Source organism: Molossus molossus, unplaced genomic scaffold (assembly GCF_014108415.1).
Source record: "Molossus molossus isolate mMolMol1 unplaced genomic scaffold, mMolMol1.p scaffold_m16_p_4, whole genome shotgun sequence".
Taxonomy (NCBI): Eukaryota; Metazoa; Chordata; class Mammalia; order Chiroptera; family Molossidae; genus Molossus; species Molossus molossus.
Window position 1 is genome coordinate 97,132,496 of NW_023425377.1, and position 19,621 is coordinate 97,152,116.

At 36.7% G+C, this 19,621-nt stretch overlaps 1 protein-coding gene across 30 annotated transcripts in view; it reads left to right on the forward strand.

The window, feature by feature from the left end:
- RAPGEF2 (Rap guanine nucleotide exchange factor 2) overlaps window positions 1–19,621 on the forward strand; it is a 247,229-nt gene that overhangs the window by 154,282 nt on the left and 73,326 nt on the right. For 3 of the 30 annotated variants that reach the window (XM_036239961.1, XM_036239962.1, XM_036239964.1), the window contains exon 1: window positions 5,122–5,196. The exons of the other annotated variants lie outside the window; for them this stretch is intronic. In XM_036239961.1, the coding sequence (XP_036095854.1) occupies window positions 5,137–5,196 (60 nt within the window). In that variant the 5' untranslated portion in view covers window positions 5,122–5,136. Of the gene's footprint in view, window positions 1–5,121; window positions 5,197–19,621 lie in introns of those variants that run through there. 30 annotated transcript variants of the gene reach the window in all.

Consider the following 19,621-nt stretch of genomic DNA (forward strand, 5'->3'; position numbering starts at 1 on the left):
ACCTTCACAGACACCCTCAGCATGGGGCTAATTTGACTTGAACTAGAAGACGAGCTTTTGTCACATGGACGTGTGGGACATGGGCTAGATCAAGCAAAGTTGTAGAACTTGATTATTTAGTTCTTGAGTTGCCATTTACTTCTTTAATATTGTGTAAAATGTGCACAACATTAAATCTGTCATTTTAACCATTTTTTTAAGTGCATAGTTTATTGGCATTAAATGCATTCACATTGCAATACAACCGTCACTACCATCCATATCCAGGATTTTTTTCATCCTCTTAAACGGAAGCCCCTTTCCCACTATTACTTACCTCCTGCCCTCAGTCCCTAACAACCACCATTCTCCTTTCTGTCTGTACATTTGATGACTCTAGATACTTCATGTAAGTGGAATCATACAATTTTTCTCTTTTTGTGACTTGATTATTTCACTTAGCATGCGGCTTGAATTTTTTTACTTTTTAAGACTGACTAATACCCCATTGTATGTATATACCACATTTTGTTTATATATTCATTCATAGGTGGACACGAGGTTGCTTCTTTCTTTTGATACCATTTACTTCTTTAAAAGAGACTTTTATTATTTACAATTATTTTAGATTTACAACAAAATTGCGGGAAAGATAGAGATATTTCCCATATACCCCCTGTCCTCCACACATACATAACTTGCCCTATTATCAACATTACTCACCAGAATTATTACCATTATTATTATTATTATTATTATTATTATTATTTTTAACCAAGGATGAACCTACATTGACACTTCATAGTCTGCCAAAGTCCCTAGTTTACCTTAGGGTTCACCTTGGTGTTATACATTCTGTGGGTTTGGAAAAATGTATAAAGGCATATATACATCCTTATAATATCATGCAGAGTATTTTCTCTGCCCTAAAAATCTTCTGTACTCCATCTATTTATTTCTCTCCACCCCTGGGGACTACTTTTTCTTTTTCCCTCTCCATAATAATTGCCTTTTCTAGAATGTCATACAGTCAGAATCATTCAGTAGGTACCATTCTCAGATTGGCCTCTTTCACTTAGGATTATGCGTATATAAGTTTCCTCCATGTCTTGATAGCTCTTTATTTATCTCTTTTTTTTTTTTTTGAGATAGAGCGGGGCTGGGGGAGAAACATTGACGCGAGAGACACAGCGAGGTACGTGCCCTTAGCGGGAACCGAACCTGGGACTCTCTGGTCCGCGGGCCGACATTCTAACTGCTAAGCCAAACTGGCCAGGGCTAATGGCTCTTTATTTTTAATGCTGAATAATATTCTGTTGTCTTAATGTACCACAGTTTACCCATTCACTTACTGAAAGACGTTTGTTAACTTCCAAGTTTTGGAAATTAGGAATAAAGCTTATCAAATTATGAATATAAATGAATTACAAATATTAAAATTATGAATATAAACATCCGTATACAGGTTTTATGTAAACATCTGTTTTTAACTTATTTGGGTAAATACCAAGAAATACAGTTGCTGCATGGTGATATGTTTAGTTTTGTAAGAAACCACCACACTGTCTTCAATGTGGCTGTACCATTTTGCATTCCTGCCAGCAAAGACTGAGAACTCCTGTTGATCTGTATCATCACCAGCATTTGGTGTTTCAGTGTTTTGGATTTTGACCATTCTAATAGGCATGTTGTGCTATCTCAATGCTGCTTTAGTTTGCATTTCCATGGTGATGTATGCTGCAGAGCATATTTTCATATGCTTAATTACCATTCTTGTATCTTCTTTGGTGATGTATCTATTGAGGTCATTGGCCCATTTTTTAATTGTTTTGTCTTATTGTTGAGTTTTAAGTCTTTGTATATTTGGATGAGTCCTTTATCTGGTGTCTTTTGCAAATATTTTCTCTCAATCTTCTAATTTTCTTATTATTTTTCACAGAGCAGAAGTCTTTAATTTTAATAAGGTCCAGCTTCTCAATCCATTCATCCATCCATCCATCCATCCCTTCCTTCCTTCCTTCCTTCCTTCCTTCCTTCCTTCCTTCCTTCCTTCCTTCCTTCCTTCCTTGATCCTGTCTTTGGTGTTGTATCTAATAAGGCATTACTGTACCCAAGTTCCTCTAGGTTTTCTCCTGTTATCCAGTTATTGTAGGAATTTTATAGTTTTGCATTTTACATTTAGATCTGTGATCCATTTTGAGTTAATTTTTATGAAAGGTATAAGGTTTGTGTCTAGATTTTTTTTGCATATTGATGTCCAATTGTTCCAGTACCATTTGTTGAGGAGACTGTCTTTGCTGTATTATATTTCTTTTGCTCCTTTGTCAGAGATCAGTACCATTTTCTTTGAAATCACTCATTTGTCTATTAAAGTATTTGAAATTTTTATAGGGACTAGCTTACAAGATCACACAATGATCTTTCTAATGTCCATTCTCAGTCAGTGGATATTTTATTCATTCAAAAAAATATGAGTACCTACTATTTACCATGCTAGGTACCACAAGTACAAGGGCTCACAAACAAACACAGTGCCAACCATCATGGAGATTAGAGTGTAGCAGGGGAAGTCCACACTACTGCTTAAATAATTTCATGATTAAATATAAAATCACAACTCCAATAAGCTCTACAGGGAAGTGATACACAGTATCATGGTAACTTTGCAGACATCTCATCTATATGTTTTTTTGGGGGGGGGGGGATAGTAGTCAATCAGGATAGGAAGGGTGAAGGAGAGTTCCAGGCAGAAGAATTAATGTGTGAAAAGGTCCTCTGCTCATTCTAGGAAGCCAGAGCTGTCCAGGTGACTTGGAGGGCATGAGTGGGGTATAAGTGTTGAAAATATAAATCTTGCAGACTATAATAAGAATTTTAGTCTGTATGCTGAGAACCTGTGTTTTAATTTGAAGAAAGGGCTCAAGGGATTAAATTGAAGTTATCAGATTTTATAAAAGATCCCAGGAGGTAGTATGTTAAATGGATTGGATGGGTGGGGTTAGAATTCAATCCAGACAGTTCACTAAAGAGACTTGAAATTCTCAAGGCAAAGAATAATGATTGGAGTGGGATGACAGCTGAGATAAAAAGAAATCTAAATTTGAGACAAGGTCAAGAATTTAGTTAATGGATATTGTGATGGATTAAACATGGAGAAAGGTGGTAAGGATAACTCATAGATGTATAAATTGTATAACAGAACCATGATGGTCCTTCATCTGAGGTGTGTGTGGAATGAGGAAACAGTGAAAGTCAAAGTAGGTAATTCTTGAGAGAGTTGGTTGTAAGGTGGGGAAGAGATTAGGCTGCAGCCATAGGAGAATGTAAGATCATAGAAGGTTTCTGATTGATTTTGTTTTTTACTTGATTAGCAAGTACTGACAGTTCCAAAGTCAATTATTAAAGTTGCTAGACTTTTCATATCTATTTTCTGTTATGTACACCATTTATAAATTTGACTATGAGAAACTGACCAGTGCTTCGGAGTTAAAATGTCCTTGTTCCTTGTCAATTGTGATGTCTTTCAAGTAACCAACCTAGGTGAAATTAAGAGTTTATGATAGAATTAAATTGTATTTGAACTCTTTAAAAAAAGAAACCTAAGTGGGTTTATTTTTATATTATTTGTAAGGTGCTCTGTGTGTATGTGGGGTGGGGGGCTGTGAAAATTACATCTTCTAAATTTATAGAAAGCTTGTTAAATGTACATTTTGTAAATTTTTGATAGATAGTGGTTTCCTATAGCACAGTGATACCCAAGGGTGGGGAAGAGGTCACATCCATTCCTTTATCTTCACCTTGGTGAAAAATCATGTTTTAGTTCAAAGCTGTTCAAGTAAGTCCTTGCTCCGTTTTCCCACCCTGTCTTCAGTGATATTATTTGGAGTCAGCAATCAATGGATTCCATCCCTCTGAGACTTGCTTAACCTACAGCTGCTGATATAATACAGGCAAGAGCTTGTTACTTTATCTGAATTGTCCATCGCTACCTTAATGAGTGAAATGGTTAAGTAGAGGAGGGGGCGAGCCTTAAGGAATGTGTGTTCCATTTGAGCTGAATATTTCAGTGTATATAGGGAGAGGGAGGGTGAGAGAGAAATCTACTTACATCACTAGAACTGCATTGAGTGTGAGCCTTGCAGGTTAAGAGACAGACTACAGTGTCTTGCTTTCTGCAGGAAGCAGCAATGCCGTTTGTTTCCTAAGAGGAATTTTTTATTTAGAAAAGGAAGCTTTCTCTCTACCCAGGAAATGGCTTTCCTTGTGCGTTGCTATGCCAACTGCCTGCAGCCATGGTCCTCCAAAGTAAGCACAATAATGTAATTATATTGGTGTATTGCATTCAGACTCATGATTCTCGAGATTGTGTGTGTGCATGTGCTGTGTATCTGTTAGTGACTCTCTTGCTAGCAGTCATGCTTGTGTTGTGAGGGACAGACATCATTAAATTAAATGTCCATCAGTGTCATGCTGCTAAGATTAATTGTGCAAACTTGGTTAGTGGAGTGGGACAGAGATCACTGGTCACCACTCTGTCAGCATCATTAGCAGCTAGGGAGGAGGTCCCGATTCACACGCTCTGCCCTGGTTTTTCTTTCTTTCTTTTTCTCTTTTCTTTTTTTTTTTCTTGGTTGAAGGGGTTCGTCTGTGTGATTGCAAATGAAACAAGAGTATTAACAATGCTTGGCTGAATGCTCGAGACTGGTTCTCACACCACCCTGACTAATATAATTCTGTATTAAGCCTTTTTGAGGGGAGTCTGTGTGCAGTCAGCCATTTTAGCTTTTTTTTTTTTTTTTTTTCCCCCTCCTTTTCTTTTGCCTCTTGTTCTTCAGTCTCAGAAATGATCTTGTTCTCTTGGAAAACTGAGAGCTGTCTACGGTTTCCTCAGTCTTGTCATAGCCTAAGATGGTTAGAGTTCCAGTGTTATAAAAATGGAGACGAACACCGTGGTTTGGATTCCTTTTCTGGTCTACAAGTGTGAGGGTTTTTTTAAGCTTCCAGTAGTGACACTTTAAGCTGCCGCATGGTTTCCTCCTCCCTCTTTTTTTTTTTTTTTTCTTCTTTCTTTTAATTTAATGCTGAAGAGGGTGACTTGCCATCCATGAGAGATTGGTCCATGATGTGTAAATTCAGTTCAGCATATGTTTCTTCATTATGAAACCTCTAGCAGCCCCAGCTAACCATGGAGTTATGGGCCAGCAGGAGAAACATTCAGTAAGTATCACAGATGCTGCCTGTGCTTCGGTAGCACGTCAGAGAGAACTGCCTTAAAATGGGAATTATTGCTGTTTCTCTTCAGGGAAAACAAGTTCTTTAGAAGGTCTAATAGTCTGCTTGGAGGAGGGGAGGGTAAGTTACAACTGGCTTGTTCTTCCCATTTGTGTCATGATTTTTAAAAAATTTTAAACAAGACCAACAATTTGTTTAAAGCAAAATCACAAACACTGAGAAATATTGGACTGTTTTTATAATAGAAAATTAAAGCTTGATAGTTCATCTTTAACTTAATACTCGAGTAGTTGTTTTTATTTTTTAAAAATGTTTTTATAGTTGAATTGAATGAGAGATCATGCAAAAGGTTATGGGGAACTGGTGTCTGTAGTAAGGAATTCACATGGAGGTGTGGATGAGGGAGGGGGAGCTTTGATTATTGATTTGCTAATAAACTGATTGGTGGGACTCCTCTGACTTCTTAACGTTTTAATAGGAGATGAAAACCCAGGATATATTTTTTTAATGCCACAAGTATTGCTTCTTTATAATTGATCCCATGAGCCAGCCATGCATTTGCCGTGCTGAAGTCCCACCGGCAGCCACCGCTGTTTGTGAGAAACACGTTCCGGTGGCTGACACCAGTCTCAGCTTCCTGGTGCAGGCACAGGAGTTCCCACAGTGCTGCTTTATGGCACCATGTTGGGAGTTTCTGCCATCATACTAATTCACATGTTTTATATGTGTACATATATTTAGATCCCCCCAAAGAAAACGCATACACTTAGGCAGCTTATATAGTAGTGTAAGTATTTTTGAAATGTCTATTTTCACATCCTAGCATCTCGAGGTATTATATTAGGGTACAGGATTTATTTTTTACATATTCTAAAAAGGGTGAGATGCTGAAGTAAAAAATGGAGATAAATTGCTGAGGCTTCAAAAATGTATAGACGGAAGGCCGTGAGTTTGCAGTGTAAAATGCTTAGGTTTGTGTGTCTAATTTGGTTATGGTCATCGTTATGAACAAAATTATCACCTAATTGGAAGTGATGTTCTTAGATGCAGTGACTCTGATGGCGTTATCTCACTTTCCCAACGTACCCCAGGTGTTCTGAAGTCCGCGGCTGTGTCAGGAGCACGGGGCGATGCTGTGCTCGGAGCCCTGCCCCCTTGTCATGAGATCCTAGTGGTACCTCACTGGTTAAATCTCTTCAGATCAAATCCAAAAAAGACCAGCCTTACACTTAATTCCTGTAGTAGGAAAGGTTGTTGTGGAGAAGTTCCACTGTTTAGTCGCATTAACAGGGCCTTTGCTGAGAAGCTGCTCCACAGTCATGATTTTTTTCCAGGGTCAAGTGAGAGACTCACTTAAACTATACTTGAGGAACCTTAGAAGCAAAGTTTAAACCACAGGGTTTTTGTTTACCTTTCTCATGTATCCTTTCACAAAATGGATATTTGAAAATACCATTTTCATGAACAAAGAAAATTGTTGAAACTCATTACTGGTGGGGGAGGAAAAGTACTACTAGATTTGTGAAAATGAGCCGTTGGCAAAGATAATACTAACTAGTGTGAAGAGTGCCTAGCGCCCTGTTCTGTAAGCATATTTGTTTATATTTTACCGATTCTCAGGGTAATGCTGTGACTAAAGTAACACTAGCCATTAAATAGCTGTGAATCAAGCAGTTTCTAGAAAACATGTGAGTGGTGCTTCCTGTGATACTTTTGTTACAAATGGAAGTACTGGAATTTGCCGTCTCAGACCATCATGTGCGGCAGAGTGGGTAGCTCATGATAACCTAGATCTTGCTAAATACCTGTTGATGAGTCCTTTGGTTATCTAGACTTTGCTGTTTCATGAGCAGACCTTTAAGATTTTAATTCTATAACTCCTTCCATAGAATTAAAATCTTAAATAGGAGAATAATTGATCTGACTCCCATATAACAAGTGACTTGGAAAACAGTTGTAGAGCAAAAATGAGTGAAAATGCCCTCTTTTGACCAGTGAGGCTTTATGAACATAATGTCAGAGCTAATGTTAAATGAGTAAAATCTCACAAATTCCCAGATACTTCTTTTTTTTTGCTTCAAAAAGTTTGTGAATTTTTATTTATTTATTTATTTTTATTTTATTTTTTTATCCTCACCCGAGGACATTTTTCCATTTTTTGTACAGATAGAGTGGGAGGGAGAGAGAGAGAGAGAGAGAGAAACATCGATGTGAAAGGGACACATCGAGTGGCTGCCACCGCACGACCAACCAGGGTCGGGGACAAACTGCAACCGAAGTACGTGCCCTTAGCGGGAACCGAACCCGGGTCTCTCCGGACCGCAGGCCGACGCTCTAACCGCTGAGCCAAACCGGCCAGGGCAGTTTGTGAATTTTTAAATACCTTTGTTTCTTTGACTTCAGAAAGGAGTAAAATGCCGAAAAGAAAAAAAAAAGAAAGAAACATTAACTTAGGGGCACAAGGAGTAAAATCAGTTATTCTAGTTTGTCAGAGTCTGAAGATTCTGGGCTTTTCTTCTTTATTCATTTTCCGTATAGCTCAGTACATAGTTGCTGGCACATGGTAGGTGTATAATAAATACTGTTGAATTTTCCTTCTAATTCAATTTTTGGAATAATGAAGTCTCATTTAACCCTTTAAAGTAGTAAGTTTTATATATTTTATCACATCTTCTCCCCCTCCCCATTCTGTTTGGTCCTTTGAATACCTGTCACCCAAAATGCAGCCCAGCACTGGGCTGTATTCTTATATCCATCTAGTGCCTTTAGTTAGTCCTCAGAGGTATCTTTTGATTTTGTGAATTTTGAAAATAAAAGGAGATTGTTAACAATTTTAAAAAATGTATTGTAAAACTGTCTTTTCCAAAAGATGCTGTGGAACACTAGTTGGATAGACTGGTGGTAGATGTCACATAAAAAAAGTTTTACAAGTTCAGTAAGTTGGGGACAACCTTGGGATGACATTAAAGGCACCATCACTCTACTCACCAACAATCTTGTTTGTACCTTATTTGCCTGCCTCAGGTTATCTAATGGGAATAGTATTCCTTAAGCATGCATTTGAAAATTCTGCAGTAGAGGATGACTCTGAAACTTTGTAAATTAAAAAAAAAAAATTGTATCACTTAAATCAACTTGATACTATCAAACTGATCATTTATTTTCTAGTTACATTGTTATAGAAATGATGGCTACCTATATGCAATGCTATACATATTATAATAAATAAAACCTCAGTTGTGATTAAATAATAAAATTTAAAAGTGGAGGATGTAAGAAAATGCTATACTTTAATATAGAAAATAAATAGAAATAGCTATCACCTCATGAGCAGCGATTATGTGACAGGCACAATATTATGTTATCTAAGTTAATAATTACAACATCCTTCTAAAGAAAGATGTATTATCAACTTTTTGGAGATAATGAAACTGAGGCTTAGCAAGATTTTTAAAAATATGTATTTTTTGCCTGGCCTGTGTGGCTCAGTGGATTGAGCGTAGTCCCATGGACTGAGAGGTCCCTGTTCAATTCCTGCTCAGGGCATATGCCTGGGTTGCAGGCTTGATCCCCAGTAGGGGTCGTGCAGGAGGCAGCCAATCAGTGTTTCTCACATCAATGTTTCTACTCTCTCTAAAAAAATCAATAAAAACATTTATATTTATGTGTACACCCCCCCCCCCATACTGTTTCTCCTTCTGTGGCCAAATTTAGTCTAAATTGAATGTGTAGATGTAGTTATGAGAGCTGGTATTAATTGGGGGAATACATGGCTTGCAAAAAAATACTTGCTTTTCTCCTGCTTCTATTTTCCTGGCATATGTAACATTCCAAGCATTGCATATAAAAATGCAATAATGTCATAATCAAAATTATTTTGCAGAATGTATAAAAATAGTTTTATGAAACTGCTTATTGACGGATGCAATTAATAATGCATCTGTCCTTTTTGATATTATCTTGAGACTTGAGTGGGGATGATCAGGGATAGAGGCCATTTAGCCCACTTCCTTCCTCTTTCTGCTTTTCTGTGTTTGACCCTGTCATGTACCTTCTCATTTTTGCTGCTTAACTCTTTAAATGTAAACTTGATGCCTTAACTTTTTCTGTTCCCCTTGTAACCTCTGACCATCTGACCTTGGCCACTTGTGCTCTGTGGGAAGCGCTAAGTCCTGTTATTTCTTCTCCCCCCTTTCTGCATCTCTCTGGGAGCCCAATTTCAATTCATGATCACCTTTCTAAAGTTTGTACTGGATTTGGCTTATTTGTAGCAATAAATATCAATTTCATAATTTCATAAGCCTCTTAAAGAAGGATGTAATATAGCTTAACCATATATTGACATTCCTATTGATCACGAAGGCCCTGTATCATCTACATTCTCTCTCTTATGAACACATTACCCCTCCAACTATACTTTTTAAATTTAGGACAAGGTGCTCTGATCCCACACACTTTAGGCTCATTTTCTTTTCCTATTTCCCAGCGTGCAGTGCTCTCTGCTTGACTTTCACTTACTCATGTCTCTTCATATTCATCTCTGCTTTCTCCAAATAATGATTTAATGGCACTTAATACCTAATGCTCACTTTCATTAATTATTTTAATTGGTGCTTATAAATTGGTTTGGTCTTTGCAGTTAGAGGAGAAATCATATCTGGAGTGAATTCTCCCCCTTCTTGGTGTTATGTATTTAGGATGTATCTGGAATTCAAAACTGTTTGTCAACTATTTGAAGAATATGGTACAGACAAGGCTTTTCTAGGATGGAAGAATGACATGTGAGGGTCCAAGGCAGGAAGATGTGGAAGGACATGAGGAATCAGAAGGTTGTGAGAAAAAAATAATGTGATAATCACTGTTGAAATGGATTGTGTTAGGGAGAGCAGGTTGATCCAAGTGATGGACAGGAAAGTGTTAGAATACCTGACAAATTAATGACCACAGTTTGGGAATCCAGCAAAAGCATATAACCTCCTCTTCTTTTCCACCCCCTTACTTCCTCCCCTTTCTGTCTTTAGCTAGAATGGATTTAAGAAAACTCAGTTTTTAAAAAATTGCTTTTATCTACCATGACAGTTTGACCTTGTCTGTAAACATTGGGTACAGTGAATCTTTAATATCACTTGATTGATTCGTTTTCCTCAGCGATGTAGAAAATAGCACCGAGATTAATTATAGATGTTTGGTTATTCCTCTTTTGGGTTAAGACTCCACCTTTCTTTATCTGATCTTTATTTTGTTTATAATGACAGATATATTTCCTGAGATGACACAAACTTATCTCTTGGGGAGGTTTTTCCACAGTGCTAGCTAGCAGAGAGGCCAGAGAGGAAGCAATATCCTGTTGTTTTATTCAAGGACAAGGTCATCTTGCCTTGGATTTTGGCCAAAAAACCCTGGCATCAAATAATAGATCTTTTTACCCTGTTAGAAGTGAAGAAATATATTTTAGAAACTTTCTATTGTGTACGTACACTACCTATATGTATAGAATAAAGCTCCATCTCATTGTAGGACATATTGAAGAAAAATTCTTACTTTTAGTCAAAAGAAGAGGTGTACTTCCCATTTTGTTTTTGTTTTCTTAATCTTCACCTGAGGATATTTTTCCATTGATTTTTAGAGTGGAAAAATATTTTTAGAGCAGAAAAGAGGGAGGGAGAGAGAGAAACATCGATGTGAGAGAGACACATCAGTTGGTTGCCTCCTGCATAATCCCAACAGGACTGTGGATTTAACCAGCAACCCAGATATGTGCTCTTGATAGGAATCAAACCCTGAACCCTTCAGTCCGCAGGTCGACACTCTAACCGCTGAGCCAAACTGGCCAGGGCCCATTTTTTGTTTTTAAAATTGTTTAGTAATTGTCCATTTAAAATAGAACTGTATAAAGTTAATATCAATTAAGATTAGTGAAAAAAGAAGGATCAACTTCAAAAAAAGAAGGAATTGCTCAAAATGCATCATTAGAAGCTTTTTTTTTCCCTCCTTTAGCTATTTAACCATACTAAGATCACTAATCATTGTTTTTCTTTCATTTAAAATATAATATTTTATATGTTTGAATACTGATTTTTAATTTGTACCCAAATAAAGTTGGTCATATAGATATAATGATCCCTGAAATATAACCTGGACTTACTCTAGTCCATATCTTAGATTTTTGGCCTGACCACACACTTTGTTTTTTTTAATTGATTTTTTAGAGAGAGAGATAAAAACATCAATGTAAGAGAGACACATTGATCGCCTGCCTCCTGCAAGCCCCCTGCTGGGGATTGAGCTCGAAACCTGGGCATGTGCCCTGATTGGGAATCGAACCAGTGACCTCCTGGTGCATGGGTTGATGCTCAGCCACTGAGCCACACCAGCCTGTCTGAAAAGACATCTTTAAATTACTAAATCTTCTTCTTTAGTGAACTCTAGAGGAATACATTATTAATTTAAACTACTGACTTGATTTGATTATAAAATGAAACATACCCTCCCTCCATATATATGCATGCATTTTGTGCATATGTTTACATTTCTGTAAATATAATTAATCCATAATCTCATTTTTAACCTAGGTATGGAGATTAAGCTATAATTTAACATTCCGCATAGCTTATTTTATTGGAAAAGGCTAATTTTCAGGAATATATGTCCTATCTCTTGTCAAAATGATATTTTCTCACTGCTTTATATTAGAGATCTAAAAATATTAAAAAAAAATGGGGTGCCTTATATGTTTTTTTTTTTAAAGGTATACATATCACTAATTTTAAGTGCTAGCATACAACTTCACACTTTGCATAATATGTGTGTTTTTTTTTTTTGTAGTATGTGCCACTAGCGGGAACCGAACCCGGGACTCTCTTGTCCGCAGGCTGACTCTCAACCGCTGAGCCAAACTGGCCAGGGCACACTTTGCATAATAAAAGAAGACAGTGAAATATGGCTGTGAGAAATGTGGAATTGTAATGTTTTGGTTGCCTCCATTTTTCTAGGAAAAAGAATGGGTACAACCAGATAGTTTTGCTTTTTGAAGTATTTTAAATAAGTAAAATCACTCTTTTTTACTTTTCTCAGTAATCAAGAAAAACTGAATTGTGACTTACAGTTTTTCTGGGTTTTATGGAATTGAGATGTTTACGGTACCTTTAACATTAGTAAAGAGAAGATTGCTTAGAGTTGGTGGGGAAGGGAAAAGTTGGCAGAAGCTGATGATGAGTACAGTTTACACGCCGGGGTTCCAATGATTGAGAATGTGAAGGATGAAATTAACTTTACCTTTATATTAACCTTACAGTTATTTCCTACTCAAAGCATGCTTTTCTTTATTTTAAGAGGCAATTAAAAATGTGAATGTGTTTTACAATACATGCATATTATATTATCATATAAGGCTTCCTATTTCTTTTTGAAATTAACTCCATTTGTGAAAACAATCGAATATCAAAATCATACTACTTTAGGGATAACATTTACGTAAATATAAAAGTAATTTAAAATTAATTTATTTAGAAGATACCCTTTGAATAGCTAAACTAATTTTCAGTGCTTGTTTTATTTTCTGCTATGGTTATTTAGGTGGCAGTTTGGTCTCTGACTTGTCTGTGTTATTGTTTTTTGCTTGATTTATAATTTAAAAAGTGCATAATTATATATTCATTGAACAAACTGTAGAAAACAGATGAAGACAAGGACAGCAAAAGAATCACAATTTTACTACCCAGATAAAACCATCGGTATATACACTCTTACTATAGAAATGTTTATATCATGCATATAAAATCTGGTAATGATATTTGTTCTAGATTTTACTTGCCAAAATATATGCAGAAGATATGTTTAAGGACAATTGATTTAAGAGACACATTGTAACTATGATAAAGCTTCTATCATAAGCTGATGTTTCTACTTCATACTTTTAAAGTTTGTTGTATATTATAATATATAATATATAACAATATATGTGTATTATGAATAATATTGTAAATATTGAGAGAAAATTTATTTACTTAAGAGCTTCTTTAGCTGGTGGTAGAATTCTATCTTAAACGTGGGGGAGTAAGAATGCAATGTGGTTTTAATAAAGCTTCCTATATCCATACCATTGTACTTTTCTGGAAGTTTATGCAAAACTTTAAGATATAAAAAATGAATATTGAAGTGTCAAAAGAAAAAGAAATGAACTTTTAAAGCTTTGATAAAGAAAATATAAACACCTGAGACATTTCTATCTAGTCTTTTCCCCTTCCACTGTGTATTGTGTCTTTTATCACTGCAATCTTTTAATTGTGTTCCCTTTAGTTGGACATATTCCCAGATTTCTTTACCCTTCAGTATTCTGTTTTTTTATCGCCCCCCTCCCCCAATTAACAACTTGATAGAGATAAGATTTAAAGCATGTCTGCTGAAGAACAAATGTCACAGAAGTTGGCAGACAGTAGTGATATTAAATGAAAAGCTTATTTTGCTCTAGAAAAAGAGATATGGACAACTCCAATAGCTCCATTTTTTTTTTTCCTCAGCAAGACTACTTGAGCTCTATCTTTGAATAGAAGAGGGGAATATAGATTATAGTTCATACTTAATAGAAGTGTGCTTGATGTTAGCTGAATAAAATTAAAAATAAACTGGGTATTTATTAAATTTGTGGCTAGTCAGAAAAGAGGCAAATCTATATTATATTCAAGACATGGATTAAAAGAAACACGTTTTTACATAAGAATACCTTTAACTAGTACAGGAGCATTTGCAAGTCATTGTAAAAAGTGAACCATACGCTGGGGATAAAAAAAAAAAGTCACAAATGTTATTTACAGAACTGTTGTGCTTTTTTTTTCATCTTAGAAGTTCTGTTTTGAAATCCAGTGTTCTGCTTATTTGCTTTTTGAGAAGAGAAAATTAATAACGAAACCATATATCATGAATGTTTTCTTCTGGGTTTTATCCAGATTTCCATAAAAGACATTTGAAAATATCGTTTGAAAATTTTGCATCTGGTTGGCATGCATATATTTACATACGGGGTAAGCAGTATGAACAAAAAAATATGTAGACGTGTACAGGTGGGGAATGTCACATGTAATTTGATTAGTCCACAAAAAAGGAAGTAAGACTTGAGCTGTGCCACACATAAGCAAGATTCAAAGGAAAATGAAAATGGGAGAACTTTTTGCAAGGCAAGCAGAATGCACTAAAGCACTGAATGAAAAGCATTCATGTACAGTCAAGGAACATTGAGTAGATCAGCTGGGCTGAGGTGGAGGGGCAGCTGGAGGAACACAGGTTGATGAGAGAAGGGTCAGGCTGTAGAACCTTTGAATGTCGTCGGGTCAAAGAGTTGTGACCTAGTGCTGTGGATTCATGTGATAATCAGTAAGTTTTTAATGGTAGAATAATGTGAAATAAAAGTATGATGTGGCCAGGGTACCATTGTGAGATTATAATGTTCATGAGTTAGATTTCCAAAGTACAAGAATTCATTTAAGTCTTCGTTTAGGGTGGCTAGCAGTCAAACCATCTCTCTCTTTTTTGAATCGTCACCTAAGGATGTGTTTATTGATTTTTAGAGAGAGAGAAAGGGGCTGAGGTATACATAGAAAGAGAGAGAAAAACATTGATATGAGAGAAACATTAATCAGTTGCCTCTTGTACATGCCTCAAAACCTAGGTATGTGCCCTGACTGGGAATAGAACCAGCAACCTTTTGGTATACTGGCTGGCACTCTAACAAACTGAGCCACCTGGCCAGGGGGAGCCATCTCTGTTGATCTGGACATAGCTGACTGAATCGTTTCTCACTTCTCACTATATTATGTGAGGAGGTGAAAAGGGTCAAGAATTCCCCAGGGTTATTTTTCTAGAAAATTTGACTGTGTGTATTTTAATGAAAATCTCATTCTTTACAAAATCTAAGACCATTGATTGATTCACCTTACTTTAAATAACCCATATTTTCTTTTCATTGATTGTAAGGTGGATCCTAATTCAAAGATGTTAAAATAAAAGAGAAATTGTGGATCTTAGAAACAATGAAATGTGGTATTAGCCACATTAATCTAATTGTGCATTAAATACAACAGCATTTGGCCTGGCTGGTGTGGCTCATTGGATTGAGAATTGTCCCATGGACTGAGAGGTCCTGGTTTGATTCCTGGCCAGGGCACGTGCCTGTGTTGTGGGCTCGATCCCCAATAGGGGGTGCGCAGGAGGCAGCTGATTGATGTTTCTCACATCAGTGTTTCTCTCTCTCCCTTCCTCTCTCTATAAAAAAAAAATCAATAAAAACATATAAAAAAAAACAACAACATTTGTATGTTACAGTAATAGTATGGTGTGTAGATAGTTATGGAACTAGATATACTATGTCTTGCCAGTTTTCTTTCCACAAAATTACTTGTTTGTGAAAAATGTATTCTGTATTTGTGAATAAGACTGCCTCTGTCTAAGAGTGCTCACAGAATAGTAGCAGGAGAGACCTGCTAACAGGTGCGCTTAGTGTTATGCATGGGGCCTAGTAAAGGAATGCTTAGGGGAGCTGGGGCCCACCAGGGGGGTGTGGGTGGACATAGAGAATAAGGGCAATACAGACAGATGGATTTTGGAGGTTTTAAGCAACATACCAGAGTCACCCAGAAGAGCTAGAATACAGGGTTTAAAGGAGCCCGGGGTAAAATAGAGCTGAAAATGTCCTGTTCCTTTATTGGTTTCAGTACCGTCCTGTTATAATTTATGTGATGTTATTTTTTTCTACCCCTAAAGGAATTGAAACTGAAATATATTGAAATAACTACCTGGGTATCCACAGGAAGTCTCAGAACTCAGCAGTGGTTGCGGTGGGGTAGCGTGGAGGTTGGGTCTCTCTTAGGTTACTACTAGGAATAGTTTTACTTTCTATCTATAAAAATAATCTAATTTAGGAAATAGTTTGTACATGTGATAATGAAAGCAATAATCTGACCACTTGTAGCCTTTTTAAAGAAAGTTACTTAAATAGAAGGGACAAGTAAGAACTGTGGCCATTGGTTCAGCAGGCTCCAGAGCTGGAACCTGGATTTATATTCTGGCTTCCTGTTTTCTAGGCAATGTTTTAAACCCTTTTCAGATACTGTCTCATTTAGTCCTGACAATATAAGTATGTTGTCCTCTTTTTATCATAAAAACAATCAAAACAGAGAGAAGTAAAGTCACTTTCCCAAAGTTACACAGTGGAACCAGTGGTGGTCTTTTCTGTGTGTGTGGGGATGTGTGGGGGTGTGTGTGTGTGTGTGGGTGTGTGTGTGTGTGTGTGGGTGTCTGTGTGTGTGTGTGTGTGGTGGGTGTGTGTGGGTGTGTGTGGGGGGGTGGGGGGGTGGAGGTGTGTATGCACACGCGTGTGCCACATGGACATGTAGATCTATTTTTGGAAGCTGCCTGAAGTACCTAAACTTTGCTCCTGGTACATTGTTACAAGGATGGACCAATTTCTTGTTTTCTGTGTGTCCCGTGGATTATAATTCTCATCAGAAAGATTGAGAACAGGTTATTCTGCTCCCCTACATTCAGAGGTGATTTTCTTTAGTATGAGTTTCAAAGGGATTTTGTATGTGTGATGTAGTAACTACCATAAAATGTATAGTAACTTTACCTTGATCTTGAAGGGAAATAAAAGCAATATATTTTATTCCTTTTTAAGCTTGGCCAAAATTGCAAAAATACAGTTTTGTATTAAGTAATGACTCTTTAACACTTTACATGAAAATTTTCTCTTGTTAATTTAACCTTTTATGGAAAGGGCACAGTGCTTAATTGAGATGTCCCATCTGTATGGTTCTCCAGAGGTCTTTCACTTTGCTCTGTTTTTAGAATTTAGTGCAGAAAAAAATCCTGCTTTTGATTTATTGTTTGGGTGATATATTAGCTCCCTTAATTTGTTTTCAGTTAGATAAGTAACTTATAAGGAGTTAATTTTAGCATATGGCCAGATGAAAGAGTTTTGTCGCCAGACAGACTTAGCAACATTGTCTTAGCCATTTAAAATACAGAAAAATGAATAACATTTAGGTCCATCATTATTACAATTTTTTTTTTTAATCCTCACCTGAGGGCATTTATTTTTGATATTTTGTGTTCAGATAGAGTGGGAGGGAGGGAGGGAGGGAGGGGGGGAGAGAGAGAGAGAGTGAGAGAGAGAGAGAGAAACATCGATGTGAAAGGGACACATTGAGTGGTTGCCACCCACACGACCCAACCAGGGCCGGGGACAAACTGCAACCAAGGTACATGCCCTTAGTGGGAACCGAACCCGGGTCTCTCCAGACTGCAGGCCAATGCTCTAACCACTGAGCCAAACCGGCCAGGGCGTTTATTATAATTTTTTTAACCTTCATCGCTATAACACATATTCATGCGACTGTGGAATAAATTATACATTTTAGAAAGCTTGATTAAAATATACTTTAACCTGGCCACAACAGAGTGACCTGAAATTCAGTGACCACGGTCCTCCTTGCATTAAGAATTGTCTTTTCTTGGTGGTGCTAATGGCCCTACATTCAGTCAAGCAGGGTGATGGGCAGGGCATTGTAGTAGGCAGAATTAGAGAGCCTCTTTCAAGGCTGTGTATCAACTACTGGCTTTGTTAGCCATGAGAGTACACATTACTTTGTTGTTTCTATTTTGTTCCCACCTTTAAGTGTTATTCGTGCTATGGAAAATGATATTGCCTTCAATTGGTTATAATAAAGTTAATGAATGGCTTTGAAGTGTTATCCTGAGCCTGAGAGCAAACCAATGGTGTAGCAATGCACTTATTAACACTGCTCATTGCATATCATCCTCAAGCATGCTGATGGGGATATTTAAAGCAAAATCCTCTTTATTTCATCTGTGAATCTTTCCCCATGGTAATGAAAAAAGAACTATTCCAACTAGGGTTTTTTGCATAGTAAAACAATAAAATACTTTATGTATAAAGACATTGCTTTGGACTAGCTGTGCAACTGTTACGCAAGTCATTTAACTTCTTGAAATTTCTGTTTCTCACTTCAAGATGGAGATCATAACTACAATACTGGTCTCCCTCACAACACTCCTTTGAACGTTATTAATATTTACAGTAATAGTTACAGTCATTTTACTAAGTCCTTTACATGTATTGTTTTCTTTAAATAATACAATGTATTGTTTCATCAAAACAATACTAGGAGCGAAGTGTGAGATTCTCCACTTTACAGATTAAAAACGAGGTTTCAATAAGGCAAACATAAAGTATTACTATCTCAGAACCCTTTGCAAACTGTAAAGCCCATGTGAATGTCAGTTAATGGATGTTGTGGAATCTGCATATGCGGTTGGAATCCTGGCTCTTCTTTGTGGCTCTGTGACATTAAGCAGGTTACTTCAATGTTCTGAACCATTTTCCCTAGTCTGTCCATTGCGGTTAATGACGCACACTTCATATGTCAGTTGTAGGGGTTACATGTCTGGCACAGGGCCTGGCACACAGTAGCATCCATGATTTCTATTCCAACCTTTCAAGTTAGAAAATTTCCCCTTTCTTGGTTTTTAAAGAGGATGTTGACAGAGATTCAGAGATTTATTTTTCTTTGTCTAATTTTAAGTTCACAGAGCATGATTCTCAGTGGGACATCTTAGGTCAATTATGATTTGCTTTAAGATCCTTCATTAGCGACTTTTTACAAATTGATACTGGTCTCCAAAATAGCTCATAAAAGATCATAGTTGCTGTGAAAAATTTCTGTTAAATTTTCCCTAAGTACTTTAAAATTTTCCTCTACTTATTAAGTGATTTTGTGCAAGTAGAGCTGCTTAGTAAGACTGTCTTTGTAGTCACTTCATGAGAGAGTGTGTGTGTGTGTGTGTGTGTGTGTGTGTGTGTTTGCAAGGAGGTATTTTTAGATAGTTTAGCTGAACAGCAATCTGACGTCTTTAGAGGAGACATCAGTTCATTATGTGGATACAAATTCTATGCTTTCAGCATTTATACACCAAGTCTTAATTTAAATCTGTTCTTCTTGCCTTTTCTAACGAAAGAGACTATATCATGGTATGTATTCTACTTCTTCCCAAGGCTGGCCTTTCTAGTTGACCTTTGTTTAGAGAAATGATCAAGGTAGAAATGCCTTTATTTGCTCATAACTTAATGTAGATTTATAGAAGCATGGAATTTTGGGTCATATTTAAATATGCCATTATACATTATGCTACCTAGTGTTTTTCTATTGCAGTGTGATTCAGAGGATTTAAAATAGTCATGGGGTTTATAAATGCTGCTTTCTTTTAAGTGGAACAATTTAAAGGCCAGGATGTGGGAGTTCTATACCTCTTAACTGCACATATTGCTTTGTTGGTCAAAAAATGCCTTTTGCTTTGTGAAAGTAATTTAATGCAGAGCATGTAAGAGGGACATGGTTAT